The sequence below is a fragment of the Salvelinus sp. IW2-2015 genome, linkage group LG16 (genome assembly GCF_002910315.2).
Source record: "Salvelinus sp. IW2-2015 linkage group LG16, ASM291031v2, whole genome shotgun sequence".
In the NCBI taxonomy this organism is placed as follows: domain Eukaryota; kingdom Metazoa; phylum Chordata; class Actinopteri; order Salmoniformes; family Salmonidae; genus Salvelinus; species Salvelinus sp. IW2-2015.
Window position 1 is genome coordinate 19,216,879 of NC_036856.1, and position 21,068 is coordinate 19,237,946.

A 21,068-nucleotide genomic window follows, 5' to 3' on the forward strand; every position below is an offset into this window, starting at 1 on the left:
ACACCATTGTAAATGGAGCTGAGAGCTGCATTTAGGCTCAGCTTCACAGCACTGATATTTAGGACAGGCCATGGTTGGGACAACACCCTCTGAATTCTCTGAAACCATTCCCCTAATGAATTACATTATCCCTGCATCATTTGGCCCTGTGTCCTAACTCCTAACACTGGTGCTATAACAGGACAGGGAGAGGATGGTTGGAGGGAGGGAGTGGGGCTCCTGGGGCCCTCTAAGGGATACATAACATATGTCGCGGTCCCTCCTTCTGTGGTCCTCCCTCAGTGGATGTGTGTGGGGGATGGAGGTTTGGGAGAATTCTAATAAAGTGAGATGGTAACGTCCCTAAGGCGGAGGTGGGCTTGTTGTCAGTCTCAACACCGAGGCCAGTGTTATTGGATTTCCAGCTCCCACTAGGCATCCTCTGTCTGTGTGGTACACTCGGAGCCTAAATCCAGACTAGTGCCATATTGTAGATGTGGCCTTAGCCACTGCTATCGAAGGGGTTCACAGCATCTCTCTCTCTCTCTCTCATTCTATCCTTATAAAGTTATCTTGCTAATACCCTAGTTTTCTGTACCCTATGGCCGAGGACAGTATACATGCTTAGATTAAGTGTTGAGTACACTGACCTGTCCTTTGTGTTCAGGTTCTCGTCGTGCGTGTCGTTCTACTCCATCCTGAACGAGCTGAATGACTACGCGGGGCAGAGGGAGGTGGTGGCCGAGGAGATGGGACACAAGGTGTACGGAGAGCTGATGAGGTATTCACAGGACCTCAAGTCAGAGAGGAAACAGGTGAGTGGCTTTACTAGTAGTGGTACACTACTCCCTGGTAGAACAGGCCTTCATTATGTACAGTTTGGTTCTTTTGTTTACGCTGTAGTGAGTGCATTATAAATGTGTTTATTGAGATCTTCCTTTGTTGAGTTGTTTGTGTTTGTTGACTCCACAGCACCTCCAGGAGGGCAGGAAGGCCCAGCAGTATCTGGACCAGTGTTGGAAACAGATGGACAATGTGAGAGAAGGGAGGGATAGAGGGAGGGCCACAGTGGCACAAGGCACAAAGGGGACAGGGAAAGGAGGGTGTGACACATCCAGCAGGGACCTGCTCCCCTCCGCCGACTGCCAGACGCCTAGTCCTGCTGGGCTGCATGCAAGAGAGGGCCTAGAGGATCTCCACTTACCTACACAGCGCTCACACACATTTCAAATAGTGCACACACACACACAGGAAGATACATGCATAAAAAAAGCAAGTGGACACACACACACTGATGAGAGGAGCATTCCTGCATTTCAGGCCTTTTCAGTCTGCCTGTGTTTCAGTCTCTGAGGCTCGATCATTTTTGCAGCTTTTAGGGCTTGTATAATTGCAGCCAGCTACAGCTGAGTCTCAGATTGAGAATGGCAGTGTTGTAATGCCTTAGGTATTCCTCTTTGTCACGTAATGCAACACAGATGTTCTGGCAGGAAGAAAGGATATATTTATTTTTAGTTTTTTTAGTTATCACTGCTGCCTGTTAACCACTGCTATCTAAGGGGCTCACAGCATGGATCTCTCTCTCTCTCTCTCTCTCTCTCTCTCTCTCTCTCTCTCATTCTATCCTTACAAAGTTATCTTGCTAATACCCTGGCAAGATAAGTGTTTTGCTCTCCCGTCTATGTCCTGTAGAAATGGGACAGGGTTGCATGATTGACTCTCCGTTTTGAGAAGAGGTCAACAGGTCTTGACTAGTAATCTCAATCTCCCATTTTACTTTCTTAGAGCAAGAAGAAGTTTGAGCGGGAGTGCAAGGAGGCAGAGAAATCACAGATCAGCTACGACCGGTTAGACAACGACATCAACGCCACCAAGTCAGAGGTAGAAAAGGTAAGTCCTGACCTGGCTTGAGACATGACATGTACACTACCTACACTCATACACCTCAGAGGTTGTGATTTGCTGTCTATATTGAGTGGTCCTGAATTCTCCCTCTTATCCACTGCAGGCAAAGTCCCAGTTGTACCTGCGCACACACTCGGCAGACGAGAGTAAGAACGAGTACGCTGCTCAGCTGCAGAACTTTAACGGGGAACAGTGGAAACATTTCAACGTGGCCATTCCACAGATATTCAAGGTAAGCCACAGCCAGCCATTCTCCTCCAGGCTTCAACTTCTCTCTTGTCCCCTATTGCCCTGACAGATGGAAATCTGAGCTGTGATTGCCTAACAGGAAACCAGAAGGTCAGAGGTCATTGTGTGTTTTCCGACCTCTCCAGAACCTGCAGGACATGGACGAGAGGCGGACAGTGAAGCTGGGAGAGACGTACCGGAGCTTTGCCGACGTGGAGCGCAGAGTCGTCCCCATTATCTCCAAGTGTCTGGAGGGTATGGTGACTGCTGCCAAGGCTGTGGACCAACGCAAGGTGGGTCTGGAGGATGGTACACCTGCATTATATAGCACTGTGCCTTATAGTTTGAGGTAGGGTGTACACCAGACTATCCTTTACCTCAGTGCATGGAGCGGAGGCAGCACGTGGCATGGGTGGAGCAGGACCAGAACCAGTAGTTAGTCATCCACCCAGCAGCCAGGCCAGCGGTGAGGCAATTGCTCCCTGGGCTCTATTAAAGCCAGCCTCTGGTCTCAATTGCTCCCTGGGCTCTATTAAAGCCAGCCTCTGGCCTCAGCCTCCACCAGTGTTTGTGTGGCATGACTGGTACTGGCAGGCAGAGTCTCCTCTCTCCTCCCCACCCACAGGCCTACAGGCTGTTGCTGCTGCTGGAGGCAGCTGAGCAGAGCTGCTCCCCACTCTGTGTGACATGTTTTCATTTGATTCTTATTTATGCACTCAACGTGTGGTTTCTACCAGGGGCTGGGCTGTGGAGTACACTGCTGTCATGATGTCCCAGAAAACTTAATTTTAAAGAAATGTCAGTTGGTAATGTTTAATGTTCACTATCATTCTTTCTCTCTCTTTTTCTCTCTTTCTTTCTTTCTTTCTTACAGGACTCAGCGATTGTAGTGGAGTCGTTTAAGTCAGGCTTTGAGCCTCCGGGGGACTACCCGTTTGAGGACTACAGTCAGAATCTCTCCCGGACGGGCTCAGACAACACCATCAGCACCCCCAAGAACGAGGGGGGGGTCAAGCCAGACCCCAAACACTCCATCAGCAAAACAGCCAAGAACAAACTGTGGCTCTTTGGGAAAAAGCCGAAGGTGAGAGATCCGTCATCACTTAATACGAACACATTCTCTCATTGTTTCAGTGTTAAATAACTTGTATTTATCTTTCTATGTTTTTCTATCATAACAGAGTGCCCTGGTAGGTTTATACAACCGTCGTCTAACACCCTTTCTGGTGACTTACAGTAGCTGGGTTTTGTAACAGTCACCTAGATCTAACATTTTCTACTCCATAACATCAGTCACTGCACTTTGACCTACCAAAGGCCAAATTGTCCGTCTGTTAATCTATAACTTTTTGGTGGTTTGTGTTAGAGTAGCTCACCATTTTCAAATGACTTGTCTAGTCCGTTGAAAGAGGTGTTGGTGCTCATATTGACTCTGATTTGCCTGCTCTTGTTTTGTCATGTCCATTCTTGTCTCTCACCTGAGGTTCTCTCAAATGTCATCTTGCTTAACTGGAGTTTCTCCTGCTGAGATTTGTTTTGTGGGATAATATGTTGAACCACTTGTTTATCACTTTTATATAGAAACAACACCATGAGTTTCTGTTCAATCATTACAATATGCTCCAAGTTTTGAAAGTTGGTAGGTTGACCAACCCTTTTTTGTTGCCCCCCCCCCCAACACCCCGACCTGGCTGTCGTCAGCCACTCTGTTTCCTAAATTTGCCAGTGACCCCATAGCTTTCTGTCTGAAATGAGAACGGTCAAACCGAGGATAGCGTCTTTCAGGGGTCTTAAACGAAGGGTAAGACTAAGAGCATGTCAGTGTGTTTGGGTTTGCAGTGATTTACCTTTCTCTCTCTCTCTCACATCCTCTTCTCTCTGATGTTGTTTTTCACTAGTTAGGATCAGGGGTATGTTGAAATCACAGGATTCAAATGTCATGATTGAGTCTTGTGTGTCTAGTGTGAAATGTAGGAAGCGATATTGAAACTGTAGGCGGTATATGGATGGGGTGGTGGTGGTGGTGACATGTCGATGTGACATGAAGGTCAACTGTATTGTACCTCGTCATGAGCCAGCCAATATACTGTGATGGCTACACAGTCTAATGAATGTCACAAGGTAGTATTACCAGACCAGACCATTGATTGTGTGTCACCCCTGTGTGTCTGTCATTGGTTTCTGGCTGAAGGACCTGGTTTAATTTCCTTAATGGATGGCTGAGGTGATTCATGGTGTGTCTGCAGTAAAGAGACAGACTTCCTGGAAACAACCCTCTGTCTAAATGGCATCGCATCATCTACAAGGGGCTTTTAAGATGTCAACTCGTTTTTAGTGGAAATTAAAGTATACCTTGAGAACAGTGTATTCTCCTTGGAGGATAGCTTTTCCAATACATGATACAACACATTATATGCAGCATCATTCAATCTCTGAATATAAATAACACCGATTATGTAACATTGTGACAAGTATAACTTCACCCAGATTGAGACACTAAACGTGCTCATCAGATTGTGCCTACCTCTGTCCTTAATGTTTTTGGGGAACTTTGTTCCAAACAGAAAATAGTCACACCCTTGTGATAGTGTGACGCTGTGCTGTTAGTTACCATAGTAACCTACATGAGCCACATACATGTTGACAACCATTCAAACCTTTTATTTGTCTTTTTTTCTATTGGCTTATTTTAACACAGTGGTCAGTGAAGGTCAGTGGTGTGATGTCTCCACTGCCAGAGCTAGTTGTGCATATTTGTCCCATCTAGTGGAGTTCTATAGCACATGTCTAGTGTTACAGACAGTTCTTGAGTGAGGTTTTCAAACCTATTCTTTCCCTGGTCTCTCCTACTGTCATTCTCTTGGTTCTTGCTGCGAAAAGGTTTCTAGAGCCCATGAGTGACTGTCATTTTGACTAGACAGTATACTGATGTGATTTCAGGCTCCATCACTGGAGGACTTTAGCCACCTGCCTCCTGAACAGAGACGTAAGAGGCTCCAGGCTAGGATAGACGAGCTCAGCAAAGAACTACAGAAAGAAGTGGACCAAAGGTAGGCTATTGGAACACCTTAACGCTGCATTCTATCTTATATATTGTCCATGTTTCTGCTCCATTAGTATTTCAGTGCTATTTGTTCAATTGTTTGTGTTTAATGTTTTCCCATTGTGACTGTGTATCCAGAGATGCACTGAACAAGATGAAGGATGTGTATGAGAAGAACCCTCAGATGGGCGACCCCCAGAGTCTCCAGCCCAAGATATCAGAGACCATGTGCAACATGGAGAAACTGCGCTCTGAGATCCACAAGAATGAGGTAGGTCTTCCAGGCCAGAGAGCAGAGGGTAGGGGAATGGAGGGGAGCCTTCACAGCATATCTGGAGACATGGTGACTGGGCTGAGGTTTACAGTGCTGAGTTAGCCCCCTCTAGAGGATGACTATATACACTGCTTCTCTTTGTCAACAGCACACTGAATAGAACAGGATATGACTGCCAGAGTACAGTATGTGAGCGGAGCGTGCCCAATTTGACTGGAGCGCAGAACTAGATTCCCAAAGGCTGGAGCGTCAGCCTTCTCGCCCGCTCCAGTACTGCTCACTTCACGAGCTCAGGGCATGCCCGTCCCAGCATTCATTTGTAGTCTACTTGTGTGCTGCTTTATCCCCTTGCTTTAGCTACTGTCATCAAGTATGCTAAATATTTTCATAAAGAAACTGATAAAACACACAAAATCAAGGTGACTTACAAAGATGAGGAGGACAGAGCAAGAGAGGGAGTGTGTAAAGAATCATTGTGGAATCTGAAAAGACACGTATCCCAAAAGCATGATGGTGTACTTACTCCGTGCACATGTTAAAAGAAAGGAATGAGGTGGGTAGATAACTAAGTGTCTCACTGTAGCAAAGTATTTATACACTAAGAATAAGATCACTTAAAAGTTTTTTGTTCTCTTATCTATACAATAGGCCCTAATTGAATTTGGCCCAATAGGCCTGGCATATTTCCAATTTCAAGGAGCTTTCTGTTTTTGATTGAGTTATTTTGCCTAAAACCCTTTAAGCCTACCTATAGAAGAAAAAAAAGCAACTCTGCATCTCTGCCCAGCCTGGCAAGAGTGGCCAAAAGGGTGTTTAGCATCCCCAGTGGCTCTGCAAGCACAGTGAGGATATTCTCCGCTGCTGGTCTGCTCTCCAGGCACCATCGTATGAGCCTGAAGCCACACACTGTCCAAAGTCGTGTTTCTAAAAAATAAAATCAAAGGCACTGTAAATTATACCTAATAAGGCATTTTTAGTTTAATTTGTTTCATTCTAAGTAAGTCACAGCCTAAATGCGCAATTTATAGACTCCAATGATTTAATACAACAAAATGTTTAAATGCTGAGCGCTTTATGTCCCTACCAGCCTATTGTTTCGCATTTGCAAATGCTTCACAATGTATACCTTTGTAGGCTGTAGCCTTGAAATATTCTAGCCTAAATAATACATTGCCTTCTTAGAGTAGCTGTCTGCTCTTGATCTGTTTAGAGTGTTTATATGCTGTTTAATATGACATGTAGCCTATTTGAAATAATGAGCGCTTCTTACAGTCACCTTTTCATGTTGTTTATTAAAATACTTTTCATTCAAATCTTATGGTTTGGTTTCAATACTTCAAAACCAAATGGTAGGTCCATGTAGTCACAAAGATAGATGGGTGTTGTTTAAATTGTGATTTTAATGAATGGAGCAAATTTGGAGCGGCATTTAAAAAACAATCCTGTGAGAGGAGCGGTTGGAAAGGAGGTGGAGCAGCACAAGCTCCATGAATGATGAGCGGGTTTCCCCACCGCTCAACTCCGTTCACATGCTCTGATGACTGCTTGGATCTTCAGGGGGTTCCATCTACTACACTATATTGAAAGACTGGCTGAATGATGGCATATCAAGGAAAGGAATGAGTGTATCCACCGTGGGGTTGTGAACAGCAGCATGACTGTTATATGACTGATTCTCCCACTGTTAATTTCCTTTCTCTCTCACTCACTCACTCACTCATCCTCAGAGCTGGCTGTCGGAGGTGGAGGGGAAAGTGGGCACCAGAGGAGACCGAAGACCCAGTGCTGATGTCAACCATCACGCCCCCCACGGCAGAGAGAGGTCAGAGGGCACACAAACACACGAGGACTGGTATAGATCCTATCATGCGTAGTAGAGGGAGATGGTAGAGGGACATTCACCAGATGTCTTTGTATAGATATAGAATGGCGCACATTCTAGTTATGTCTGTCTTAGAATACTTAACATGGGTGGTGTTGTAATCATTTTCTGTAAAGGAAGATGACTCAGTCACAGACTGACTGGAGCAGAATCCTACAGCTTGCGACTCACCGTGAGTTCAGTCAAAAGCTTGAGCTGGCACACACCCGAAAAAGTTAGTAGAGGTACTGACTAACGGCGAGTACACTGTAGGCTATCAAAATAAAGAGTTGCACACTATATACACTGAGCATACAAAACGCATACTTTCCATGACATAGACTAGCCAGATGAAAGCTATGATCCCTTATTGATGTCACCTGTTAAATCCGCTTATATCAGTGTAGAAGAAGGGGAGGAGACATGTTAAAGAAGGATTTTTCAGCCTTGAGACAATCAAGACATGGATTGTGTATGTGTGCCATTCAAAGGGTAAATGGGCAAGATGAATTTAAGTGCCTTTGAACGGGGTGTGGCAGTAGGTGCAAGGCACACTGGGGTCGTGTCTGGACTATCATTAAATGTGAAGACTTATTTATATCAAATCAGTTCCCTAGGTTTACGTATTACGTGATTAAACTAATCATGTAAACATTAATTAACTAGGAAGTCGGGGCACCACGGAAAATGTTGAGATTACAACGTTATAATTTTCCGAATATAACTCTTCAGATATTTTAATATCTGATCAACTAGTCTTCTATTAATGAATTATTACCTCATCAGTTCTCATTACTGAACGTCGCAAACCCTTGGATATCTGCACGAACCCTAGCCAAAATCATGAAATAGCGATATACAAATTGGCTTAATTATTTATTTACTAAATAATCACACATAATTACATAACAAACAAACAGTAGATATTGGTTACTAACAATGATAGAAAAAGTCCTTATTGGGCTAAGCCGATATGACGGCTTGGTAGACAAAGGAAAGGGGTGGGGACTGAGAGAGCGGGAAAGACTAAATGGATTCACTACACAGTCTAATTATATTCATTGAAATGCTGATCCTTTGCACGTAAACGGCCGCTCATTCGAGAATAATTGCCATGTATATATTTACGCCTGTATGTCGTTGTTGTTTTCTCTGTTGGAATCCTCAATCGTCCTGTAGAGTTAATCAGTCTCTGGTTAACTTTCCCAGATGTCACAATGTCTTTTGTGGTTGTAGGTGGTTAGAATGGATACTTCAGAGTACCATTCGGAAATGTTCTCATAGGATAGATGCTTCGGCGGTTCTCGGTATTTCTAGCTGCAGACTAGTAATTTGTGTCATCTAGAATTTGTTCTTATTCTGTAGTGATCGATAGTCTCGAGTTTAACCATTTCCAGCCATGTAGCCAAAACTACAGCTGTATGGTCTCTGTGGCCTATAGAATTGTAGCCATTCCAACGTGGGGACTCTGTCCCGGCGTTCTCTTACTTAATGTATGTTTCGTAGAAATGGGTTTTATACACTTCAGAGAAAAGGGCGATCCATGTCTATGCTCACGTCGGCCTGCTTACTGACCTGGTTAACTTTTTATATGAAAACCCATATTTTCTCATTTCTCATCTCGTCCAAGGTGGCTTAGCAGTTCAGACGTCTTTTTCTGTTCCGTATTGTTCGTGTCCTATATATATATATTTACACCTTTCTTCGCATATCTTTTATCTATTTTATTATCCAAGAACTCAACTACAAAAGCTTTCCTGCAAAAGCTTTCCTGCAACCCGCTTCACCAATTACAAAGGGTATTATTTACCTCAATCTGAAAATCCATCGTGGAAGCTAGCCAGGGGCTAATTCAGAAGCTAGCCTGAAAGCTAACCAGAAGCTACTCCGATAGCTAGCCAGAAGCTAATCTGTAGCTGCCCCGAAATTAGCCGGTTTGCTGGCTAGCGTTGGTGTTTCAGCTGCCCACGTTTAGTGGTCATCAGCTTTCCTTAGCTCGATAACTACGGCACTTTGTGCAACGCGACTCGGACCGAGCATTCCGGGACTCTTTCTCTCAGTTTCCCCGATTCCAGCCGCAGGCTCTGGACACTTGTACCTTGATTTCGCAGCTAGCTAGCTGCAAACCGTGTGACTATTGGCTTACGTCGACCCCGGAGCAAACTCTAATCATTCTGGAGCTAGCCACTGAGGAGTTCCTCACATCCGGACCCGTTTCTTTTGTTGCTGCTGCAGATACGGAACCCCACCGGCCTTCACGACTGACTGCCGCGACTGACTGCCGACGTTTCTGCCCGAGGGATTTTCCAACTGGCACCTCCGTCCCGACGTTACCTGAACGCTCATCTGAGCCCGCTAATCGTTGCTGTCTTATCGGCTGCTATTTGAACAAGTATATTGGACAACTATTATTATTATTATTTATTTATTTTATTTTTTTCCTTGGGTCACTATATCTATTTTGCCAATTTGTGATTGATCCCCTCTACCACACGGAACCCCACTACACGGAACCCCACTAACCTACCGACGGAAACGCACGAGGTATCTACAAACAGACCTCCATCCTATGCTGCTACCGATAGCCATATACCGGCCAGCTGTTCGGATCGCACACCCAACCAACCTCTACTCACTGGACCCTTATTGATACACTCGATTAGCATGCCTCTCCTTAATGTAAATATGCCTTGTCCATTGCTGTTCTGGTTAGTGTTTATTGGCTTATTTCACTGTAGAGATTCTAGCCCTGCTCTCTATACCATATCCAACCTCTCAGTTCCACCACCCACATATGCGATGACATCACCTGGTTCAATGATGTTTCTAGAGAATATCTCTCTCATCATCACTCAATACCTAGGTTTACCTCCACTGTATTCACATCCCACATACCTTTGTCTGTACATTATTCCTTTAAACTATTTTATCGCCCCAGAAACCTCCTTTTACTCTCTGCTCTAGTAGCTCTAGGCGACAATTCTCATAGCTTTTAGCCGTACCCTTATCCTACTCCTCTCTGGTGATGTAGAGGGGAATCCAGGCCCTGCAGTACCTGGCTCCACTCCTATTCCCCAGGCCGTCTCTTTTGATGACTTCTGTAACCGTAATAGCCTTGGCTTCATGCATGTTAACATTAGAAGCCTCCTCCCTAAGTTTGTTTTTTTCACTGCTTTAGCACACTCTGCCAACCCGGATGTTTTAGCCGTGTCTGAATCCTGGCTTAGAAAGACCACCAAAATCAGACATTTTCATCCCCAATTACAAGATTTTCAGACAAGATAGAACGGCCAAAGGGGGCGGTGTTGCAATCTACTGCAAAGATGCCTGCAGAGTTCTGTATATTCCAGGTCTGTTCCCAAACAATTTGAACTTCTACTTTTAAAATCCACCTCTCTAAAAACAAGTCTCTCACGTTGCCGCTGGCCTGCTATAGACCACCCTCTGCCCCCAGCTTGGCTCTGGACACTATATGTGGAACTGATTGCCCCCCATCTATCTTCAGAGCTCGTGCTGCTAGCGACCTAAATTTGAACATGCTCAACACCCCAGCCACCTCAATCTAAGCTTGATGCCCTCAATCTCACACAAATTATAAATGAACCTACCAGGTACCACCCCAATTCCGTAAACACGGGTACCCTCATAGATATCATCCTAACAAACTTGCCCTCAAATACACTCTGCTGTTTTCACCAAGATCTCAGCGATCACTGCCTCATTGCCTGCATCCGTAATGGTCAGCGGTCAAACGACCTCCACTCATCACTGTCAAACGCTCCTGAAACACTTCAGCGAGCAGGCCTTTCTAATCGACCTGGCCGGGTATCCTGGAAGGATATTGATCTCATCCCGTCAGTAGAGGATGCCTGGTCATTTTTTAAAATGCCTTCCTCACATCTTGAATAGCATGCCCCATTAAGAAATTAGAGACCAGGAACAGATATAGCCTTGTTTCTCTCCTGACCTGACTGCCTTAACCAACAGAAAAACATCCTATGGCGTTCTGCATTAGCATCGAACAGCCCCCGTGATATGCAACTTTTCAGGGAAGCCAGAAACCAATATACACAGGCAGTTAGAACAGCCAAGGCTAGCTTTTTCAAGCAGAAAATTGCTTCCTGCAACACAAATTCAAAAAAGTTCTGGGACACCGTAAAGTCCATGGAGAATAAGAACACCTCCTCCCAGCTTCCAACCGCTCTGAAGATAGGAAACACTGTCACCACCGACAAATCCACTATAATTGAGAATTCAATAAGCATTTTTCTACGGCTGGCCATGCTTTCCACCTGGCACCCCTACCTCGGACAACAGCACTGCCTCCCCTCTGCTACTCGCCCAAGCCTTCCCCATTTCCTTTCTCCCAAATACAGTCAGCTGATGTTCTAAATGATGCAAAATCTGGACCCTACAAATCAGCCGGGCTAGATAATCTGGACCCTTTCTTTCTAAAACTATCTGCTGAAATTTGTTGCCACCCCTATTACTAGCCTCTTCAACCTCTCTTTCGTGTCGCTGAGATCCCCAAAGATTGGAAAGCAGCTGCGGTTATCCCCTCTTCAAAGGGGGGACACCCTTGACCCTAACTGCTACAGACCTATATCTATCCTACCCTGCCTTTCTAAGGTCTTCGAAAGCCAAGTCAACAAACAGATTACCGACCATTTCGAATCCCACCACACCTTCTCCGCAATGCAATCTGGTTTCAGAGCTGGTCATGGGTGCACCTCAGCCACGCTCAAGGTCATAAACGATATCGTAACGCCATCGATAGGAAACAATACTGTGCAGCCGTATTCATTGACCTGGCACGGCCTTTGACTCTGTCAATCACCACATCCTCATTGGCAGACTCGACAGCCTTGGTTTCTCTAATGATTGCCTCGCCTGGTTCACCAACTACTTCTCTGATCGAGTTCAGTGTGTCAAATCGGAGGGTCTGTTGTCCGGCTCTGGCAGTCTCTATGGGGTGCCACAGGGTTCAATTCTTGGACCGACTCTCTTCTCTGTTTACATCAATGATGTCGCCTTCTGCTGCTGGTGATTCTCGGATCCACCTCTACGCAGACGACACTATCTGTATACTTCTGGCCCTTCTTTTGAACTGTGTTAACAACCCTCCAGGCGAGCTTCAATGCCATACAACTCTCCTTCCGTGGCCTCCAACTGCTTCTTAATATCAAGTAAAACCAAATGCATGCTCTTCAACCGATCGCTGCCTGCTCCTGCCCGCCTGTCCAACATCACTACTTTGGACGGTCTGACTAGAATATGTGGACACTTACAAATACCTAGGTGTCTGGTTAGACTGTAACTCTCTCCTTCCAGACTCACATCAAACATCTCCAATCCAAAGTCAAATCTAGAATTGGCTTCCTATTCCGCAACAAAGCATCTTACTCATGCTGCAACATACCCTTGTAAAACTGCCACTACAATCCTCGACTTCGGTGATGTCATTTACAAAATAGCCTCCAAAACCCTACTCAATAAATTGGATGCAGTCTATCACAGTGCCATCGTTTTGTCACCAAAGCCCATATACTACCCACCACTGCGACCTGTACACTCTCGTTGGCTGGCCCTCGCTCCTACTCGTCGCACACCCATGGTTCCAGGTCATCTACAAGACCTGCTAGGTAAAGTCCCTTATCTCAGCTCGCTGGTCACCATAGCAGCACCTACCTGTAGCACGCGCTCCAGCAGGTATATCTCTCTAGTCACCCCCAAAACCAATTCTTCCTTTGGACGCCTCTCCTTCCAGTTTCTCTGCTGCCAATGACTGGAACGAACTACAAAAATCTTCTGAAACTGAAAACACCTATCTCCCTCACTAGCTTTAAGCACCAGCTGTCAGAGCAGCTCATAGATTACTGCACCTGTACATAACCCATCTACAATTTAGCCCAAACAACTACCTCTTTACCTACTGTATTTATTTATAATTTATTTTGCTCCTTTGCACCCATTATTTCTGTCTCTACTTTGCACTTTCTTCCACTGCAAACCAACCATTCCATTGTTTTTTTAAGTTTTTATTTTACTTGCTGTGTTGTACTCACTTCGCCTCCATGGCCTTTTATATTTTTATTTATTTATAACATAATAGTTGGTTCCCTTCAACCTTCCCTTGATCTCACCTCACTTGCTCACATTGTATATAGACTTATTTTTTTTTTTTTCACTGTATTATTGACTATATGTTTGTTTTACTCCATGTGTAACTATGTGTTGTTGTATGTGTCGAACTGCTTTGCTTTATCTTGGCCAGGTCGCAATTGTAAATGAGAACGTGTTCTCAATTTGCCTACCTGGTTAAATAAAGGTTAAATAAAAAAAATAAAAAATTTAGAAGGTTAACATCACATTACATCTTTTCACAAATAGTTTCATGTTTAATCACATACGTTTCACAATATTTAGATATAAACCTGAAAGCTGGGAAATGTACACTTTTAAGAGATACAGTTATTTGTGTTTCCTGTCCTTCATGAGATCACCAAATGAAACGCACTCAGCATGACTATCCCTTTAGTGTCCACGGACAATTCCCACATTCTCAAAAATAGAAATATTGTTTAGTTCTCCCATTTTGGGGATTAGGAGTTTTCAACTAAGAGAAGCTCTTTCTACCAGGTATTTATGACCTGTCTTAAAGTCATAAAACTTGTGGTGGAGAGAGCCACGGTATACACCCCCAAAAGGCCACGTCGTTACACCGGTTATAGCGTGTCAAGAAATGCAATGCTACTGGGTTTTTCACACTCAACCATTTCCTGTCTGTATCAAGAATGGTCCACCACACAAAGGACATCCGGCTCTGTGGAACCCTTTAAACACTTTGTAATCCATGCCTGACGAATTTAGGATGTTCTGAGGGTAAAAGGGGGTGCAACTCAATATTAGGAAAGTGTTCCTAATGCTTTGTAGACTCAGTTTATAATCTTCCTGTAATTTATTGCGTAAACCACCAACGTTTCGGCATCATAGTGCCTTCTTCAGGGTTACCATGAGTTCACCCATCTAAACCTGAGTGGCTGAGATGGCACTGACTCTCTCATCCATCCCTTCTCTTCTCTTCACCCTCTCTTCTCCTCCTCTCTTCCTCCAGCCCTGAGGGCAGTTACACAGACGTCCCCAACCAGGAGCACCGCAGCCCCCCTCACCAGCCAGACCCCCGACAGGCCCACCAGCCAGACGAGTTTGATGATGAGTTTGACGATGACGACCCGCTCCCAGTCATTGGCCACTGCAAAGCACTCTACTCCTTTAGCGGTACAACACAGCACAGCCAGTGATGCTCTCTATGCATTTCACTGTCTCACTGTGTGTAGTGACAGTAATAGTGGTGGGCGTTCTGACTGGTGATATGGACTCAAATACCAGAGCAGTATTTAGTATTTGCATGAATGTGAATATGAAATGTGATATGTGCTATTCCTGTACAGTGTGATTCTTTCCCTGTGTGCAAACAGTATGCCTCTGTTGTGTTGTGCTGTTGACCCCCAGGTCAGAACGAGGGTACGCTGTTGATGAAGGAGAACGAGGTGCTGTACATCATTGAGGAGGACAAGGGTGACGGCTGGACGCGAGCCAGGAAGCAGAGCGGAGAGGAGGGCTATGTGCCCACGTCCTACGTGGAGATCGCCATGGAGAAGAACAGCAAAGGTGCAGTCACCTACATCTGATCTGACCACCTGCATGGACTCCTATATCATATCCCCTCTTCCTCCTCTGGGGATTGCTGGTCAGAACAGCAGCCCTTCTTCTTTGTTCACTGTGTGAGCTCACGGCAAACAAACACAACAGACATCCTGGTAGTGTAGTGACCTCCCTGTACAGGAGCTCTGTATCAATGAATTAAGCCATGTGTGTCTGTATGAGGATGTATCCATAGCCACGATCTGTGGCAAGGGGACTCCTCCCCCCCTTAAGGCAGATTATTTTATTTAATATTTCAGAAGTGATTTGTGTTATGTTTGTTTTTAGATCATGTGTCTTTTGTTTTTAGAAGGAGATGTTGTAATGCTCTACTGGTTTTTAGTTGTCAGTGGTGACAGATTTGGAAAATAGAAAAAATAACCTACCTGTTTTACCTTTGTATGGTCTTATATGTGTTATCAGCCATCTGTTGTGAGTCTCATATGTGAAGTGATCTGCTCCACCTATTAAGACAGGAATGCAGTAAAACAGTCCTGGTAAGGACTGGCCTGTTTTGTGCCTATATGACTCATGCCTCCCACTACAATACTACGCTTTAAGATAATCGTACACTCCTTCTCTCTTTGTGTGTGTCACAACAATGGCACCCTCTGGTGGTCAGGACTATATTACACTCAGAGGAGTAGTTGTACTGTCTTCTGTCTCTGTCCTAGTGGTGTGGGTGGTGGCAGGTGTCGATGCTCTGTAGGCAGGTCAGTACAGTAACTCCTCTCCTCTCTCTCTCTCCTATTGGACTGCAGATTCCTGAGTGGAGCAGTGTGGCGAGGTCTTTGGTGGAGGGTACATGCTGAGTCTGGTGGGGCTAGTGGCAGACAGGTCTTGTTCTGGGCGGACAGAGCAGGGGAGGGGAAAGGCTTGGCAGGTTGCATGTTTGCATGCACACGTCCATGGCCATTAACATGATTCCATAGCATCAGAGACTCTTGGGGTAGTAGCTATGCCTCTGTAGGAGGGGAGTGATCTTCCTAAACTGTGTCTGCCTAGACACAGCACAGAGTAACCATCCAACTGCAGCATAACAGCAGAATCCGGGACCGGGGAGGGGTCTTAGAGCTAGCAGCTTACAACATCATCATTTATAATGAGAGAAAAGCAAGCAATGCACTACTACACTACTACTACACTACTACTCACCTCTGTATTTCTGCTCCTCAGATAACGTCCAGCACTAACAGCCTGTCTTGTTGTTGCATTGTCATTCTATTGTTGGGAATGCCTGACTGTGCCACTCTCCTGTGGTCGCCTTACCTTAACGCGCGCCAGCATGTCTGTAACATGAACTGTCATTCCTTCATACAGGACTGGCCATGATGAATGCAGCGTCTTGGATGTAACTGTGGTCGCTCCCGCCGCCCATTCATTCACTTCTAATCTTCCTGTATGTCTTCTTCATTCTTCCACGTTTAGTTTTTTGTGTGTCTTGTTTTTGTTCTAACTGTGTTGATGGAATTGTTCTCATCATGCTAGTGCGTGTGTGTGTTGAATGTCATCTCTGTCATGGTGTTGTTCAGTAACTCGTGGCGCCGCATTCAGTCACTCAGGTCGGTGTAGGACTACTGTAGTCACAGACAGCCGGCCTGCCCATCACACTACCCCATCCTCGCTCCTCTCTGCACCAGCACCAGCACCAGACAAGAGGAAGGCTGGAGGGGTGGTGCAGTGACATCAGCGCACCAGCAGAGGGCCTTCCTCCCTCACCAGTCAGTCATCACACAGGAGCTCAGGCTCAGGCCAGGAAACCTGGAGGCTGAGCTAAAACAAAGGCCATCGAACAACAACACTCCATGCATTCTTTTCCTTAATAATATCTGAGAGTGAGGATGGACCCACTGAGTGCTCTTCCATCACTCTCTGCTGCACACAAGGACTCCAACCGACTAGATCTACGCTGGCTTGCTGTGGTGGTGCTCTTGGGCCTGACCGCCACGTCTCTTCTCCTCTGTCTCCCTGGAGCATCCTGGGGCCTCGGTGTGCTGCGATCTCCACACAAATGAGTGTTGCATTACCATAACGTTCCTCTTTCAAGCGCATATTATATTTCTGATTGTGATGATACATATATTAACATGTGTATACATATACCCGTATGTATATAAGTAGTTCATTTTATTACTGAATTGTATTAACATCTCTTTTATTTCATACTGAATGTGTTTTTATGGTGACTTTTTATAGGGTTTTAATCAGTCGTACCATTAGCTCATAGTAGCCATGCATTGTTTGTCAGAACATCCTTCTGATGTTGATGCACTTTTGCCCTATAGCATTTTTAATTGAATATCGATGAATGAATGAAATGGACTCTGTATGCTACCTTTTGTACAAATGTAAAGTGAGACAGCTGTGACCACTGTTATTATAGGTGGTGTAGAGTTCAGAACTACCACAAATATAGGAATTTACTGCTTTTGATACTCCTAGTCCTAACCATTTTTTATTTAATTAATTTGGAAGTGAATTTAATTTGCACGATTCCCTTTAATTAGTATGAGCATAATTGACATGGTGAGTGATCACCATGATCACCCATGTTGCTTAAATCAAAGAAGTGATGTAGCTTTTATCAGACTGACACAGTGTTTTAACCTGGCAGGATATAATATTCCCCATTTTAAAACCCTTTTTTTGCAGTTAATTTGGTGGTCCCACTTTGAAATGCTAATAGGATCAGTGATTTAGTTCCTAATAAATACTTAAAGCTGTGAAAGTGATATCATGATATGTTCATCTTACTTGAACTGCATCTCTCTCAACTTCCTGGAGACAACCCTAGGTCTTAGACATCCAATGGAGGAACATATCTTCTTGATGAATGTGCACTAACTAACACAGATAATGCTGTTTAAAATGGTGCAGGTTATATACATCCTGCGATTCTGTTTAGTTTATCTTGTCATTCCATTGCCTGGATGAGCTCATTTGAATGTTCACTCCTCTTTTGTTGAACTGGTGTATTATCAGAACTGGGGGAACGTCCTTCCCTTTGTTTCAGTGACATTCCTTTGAGTAGCTTACGGAGGAGCATGAAGGTGCATGCTTGACTCAACATATCTGAAGTTCACAGCAAATATTTAAGCGCTGTATATTGGCTACCTGCCTCTATTGTAGGCCTATTCATGTATTGACCCTACTCTACAATATCAACCAATATAGTAATACTGGTTAAATCCCTGATGAACATGTAATTGTTGATCAAAATCAGAAGAGGAAGTCCAGGTTTAAGTTGTTAATGTGTAAGTAGTTGTTTTTAATATGAAGTACGTTAACCCATTCATGTCTGCAGTGTGTGTCTGGCTGTCCTCCATCAGTAATAACAAGGAGTTTGACACGCTTGTCTCTAATTGCCTAAAACGGTGCTGGACCGAGTTGTTGTCACCACAGTGCAAGTGGCCTTCAGTGATGACGCTTTTTGATGATGGATATGTAGGTTTCTCACTAGCATCCTTAACCAAAAGTTATGCCATGAAGGGATTTTCATTTTGGGCTGAAACTGAGCTAAATCATATCCATTATGCTGTAATTCTGATCATTATGCAAAACTTAACAATAAGTTTTAAGACTCGGTAATATTCACGCTTGCAGTGGCAAATTCGTCTAATGGCAGAAAAGTAGATATGAGTATCTCGCTGTTGTCTTATTTTAACATATATTGCAGTACTTCTATTTCTTCATGTTGTGCACATCTTTTTACTTTTAATGTTGTGAGACACTTTGTGTGGGAAAAAATGTTCTCTCAAATTGTTCTAATAAACAAACACATGAACAAACATTGGCATCTTTTTGAACACTTCATTAACATCTCTGTATACCCGTCGCAAAACCCTCTGGTTGATGTTTATTTATAAAACCCTCTTAGGCATCACTGCCCCCTATCTGAGATATCTACTGCAGCCCTCATCCTCCACATACAACACCCATTCTTGTCAGTCACATTCTGTAAAAGGTCCCAAAAGCACACACACGCTCGTCTTTTCAGTTCGCTGCGACTGGAACGAGCTGCAACTCTGGACACTGGACAGTTTTATCTCAGTCTCTTCTTTCAAAGACTCAATCATGGACACTTACTGACAGTTGTGGCTACTTTGCATGATGTATTGTTTTCTCTACCTTCTTGCCCTTTGTGCTGTTGTCTGCCCAATAATGTTTGTACCATGTTTTTGTGGTGCTGGCATGTTGTGTTGTCATGTGTTGCTGCCATGCTATGTTGTCTTAGGTCTCTCTTTATGTAGTGTTGTGTTGTCTCATCGTGATGTGTGTTTTGGCCTATATTTTTTATCCCAGTCCCCTCATGAGGCCTTTTGCCTTTTGGTAGGCCGTCATTGTAAATAAGAATTTGTTCTTAACTGACTTTCCTATTTTAAATTTTTTTTTTTTTTTTTTTTATCACAATACGTATGTTGAAACATATACATGTTCCCGAAGTTGTTACTCAGACACCTGCATGTAATTTCTTTGTCTATTTCTTCATTTCTCGCCACGAGTTCATATAAAGATATTACAATGAATAAGCAGCTATTTACAGGTCAATAATATTTAAGAGGGAAATATATTACACTGTCTAGCATTCACATGCTCACATTAATTATGTACACCTTTTACCATTCAGGATTATCCAGATTAACTCGTATACCACGACATCTGAGGAACATTGAACATGAAGCAGACAGTTGAAGAACTAGTTAATGTACATACAGTATATATTCCATAGTATTTTAGACCATATACGGTAAAACTGCCTTTTGTATAGCGACCAAACGTCTTTACTTCTGTTTCATCATTTTATGTCCTCTCGGTCATTTGTTGAACCCTTATAACAAGGGTGTTACATCTCAGTCCCTACTTTAGTGATACATTCATACACCCATTTCTTTCAGAAACTCTTCTTGGGTCCTCCTCTCTGTCTCAGTGCGGTCAGTGTGTTCCCCTCTCAGCCACATCCAGTAGGATGACTACTGCTGCACATACACTGAGTGTACAAAACATTAGGACTACAGGGATGTTGGCCCATGTTGACTTCAATGTTTCCCACAGTTGTGTCAAGTTGGCTGGATGTCCTTTGGGTGGTGGACCATTCTTGATGCACAAGGGAAACTGAAAAAGTGTGAAAAAAAAACAGCAGAGTTGCAGTTCTTGGCACATACAAACTGGTGCGCATTGCACCTAATACCATACCCTGTTCAAAGGCACTTAAATCTTTTGTCTTGCCCATTCACCCTCTGAATAGCACACATACACAATCCATGTCTCGAGGCTTAAAAATCCTTTAACCTGTCTCCTCCCCTTCATCTACACTGGTTGAAGTGACATCAATAAGGGGATCATTGCTTTCACCTGGATTCACATGGTCTGTCTATGTCATTGAAAGAGCAGGTGTTCCTAATGTTTTGTACACTCAGTGTATATGGTGCAAATCTGTTTTTGCTATCATGCCAACTCCCTTTCACTCATTGTCATTCCATTGGCTTGACAATGACAGCAATGGAGTAGGCAGGAGCACAAACAGATCTAGGACCAGGCTATCCCCCCTCCTGCGTTACTGAGGGAAATATTTCCCCTTCATAAGAACACACTCAGTATCCTGCCAATGCCAGGGAAGAGTTCCAACTGGATCTCAGACACTCCCTCCATTGGACAAGTTGGGAAATCACAGTAGTCTCGCTATGCAACCATCTTCTTCATCCCCAGTCAATACGGGGCACAGTTTGTCCTCTCTCTTAACCAGCCTGAATGTCCTTTTACAACCCACCAGTGTTCACTAATACAGTCTGTTTACTACAGGCTCGGGTTAGAGTTCTGTGTGTTTGACCGCTGGCTCCAGCTTTCTGGACAAAGCAGTTAGGATGAGTGTGAACTTGTCGTATCTCTCCGTCTGGTTGACGGCCGCCCCTCTGCTGCCCCACAGCAGACGCAGCTGAAAGTCTGTTTTAAAGATCTCCAGCAGGTCCTCGTCAGCCTGGAAGTCTGCACACAGAAAGAGGAATAAATTATTGTTAGCCTTGTAGCACATCATACCAGCTTAGACATGCATCTGTTATAGTGTCTTAAGCAATCTC

At 44.2% G+C, this 21,068-nt stretch overlaps 2 protein-coding genes across 4 annotated transcripts in view; one reads left to right on the top strand and one right to left on the bottom strand.

Annotated features, from left to right (window-relative positions):
• fnbp1l (formin binding protein 1-like) overlaps window positions 1-19,379 on the top strand; it is a 49,749-nt gene extending 30,370 nt beyond the window's left edge. For 2 of the 3 annotated variants that reach the window (XM_024004922.2, XM_070447579.1), the window contains 11 exons: window positions 647-794; window positions 952-1,014; window positions 1,765-1,869; window positions 1,988-2,116; window positions 2,259-2,405; window positions 2,987-3,196; window positions 5,053-5,162; window positions 5,294-5,426; window positions 7,157-7,251; window positions 14,405-14,568; window positions 14,803-19,379. In XM_024004922.2, the coding sequence (XP_023860690.1) occupies window positions 647-794; window positions 952-1,014; window positions 1,765-1,869; window positions 1,988-2,116; window positions 2,259-2,405; window positions 2,987-3,196; window positions 5,053-5,162; window positions 5,294-5,426; window positions 7,157-7,251; window positions 14,405-14,568; window positions 14,803-14,981 (1,483 nt within the window). In that variant the 3' untranslated portion in view covers window positions 14,982-19,379. The remainder of the gene's footprint in view (window positions 1-646; window positions 795-951; window positions 1,015-1,764; window positions 1,870-1,987; window positions 2,117-2,258; window positions 2,406-2,986; window positions 3,197-5,052; window positions 5,163-5,293; window positions 5,427-7,156; window positions 7,252-14,404; window positions 14,569-14,802) is intronic. The other variant, XM_070447578.1, reaches the window with a different exon arrangement.
• LOC111976067 (breast cancer anti-estrogen resistance protein 3-like) overlaps window positions 18,785-21,068 on the bottom strand; it is a 76,672-nt gene continuing 74,388 nt past the window's right edge. The window contains 1 exon segment of the mRNA XM_024004798.3: window positions 18,785-20,976. Coding sequence (XP_023860566.1) covers window positions 20,801-20,976 — 176 coding nt within the window. The 3' untranslated portion in view covers window positions 18,785-20,800.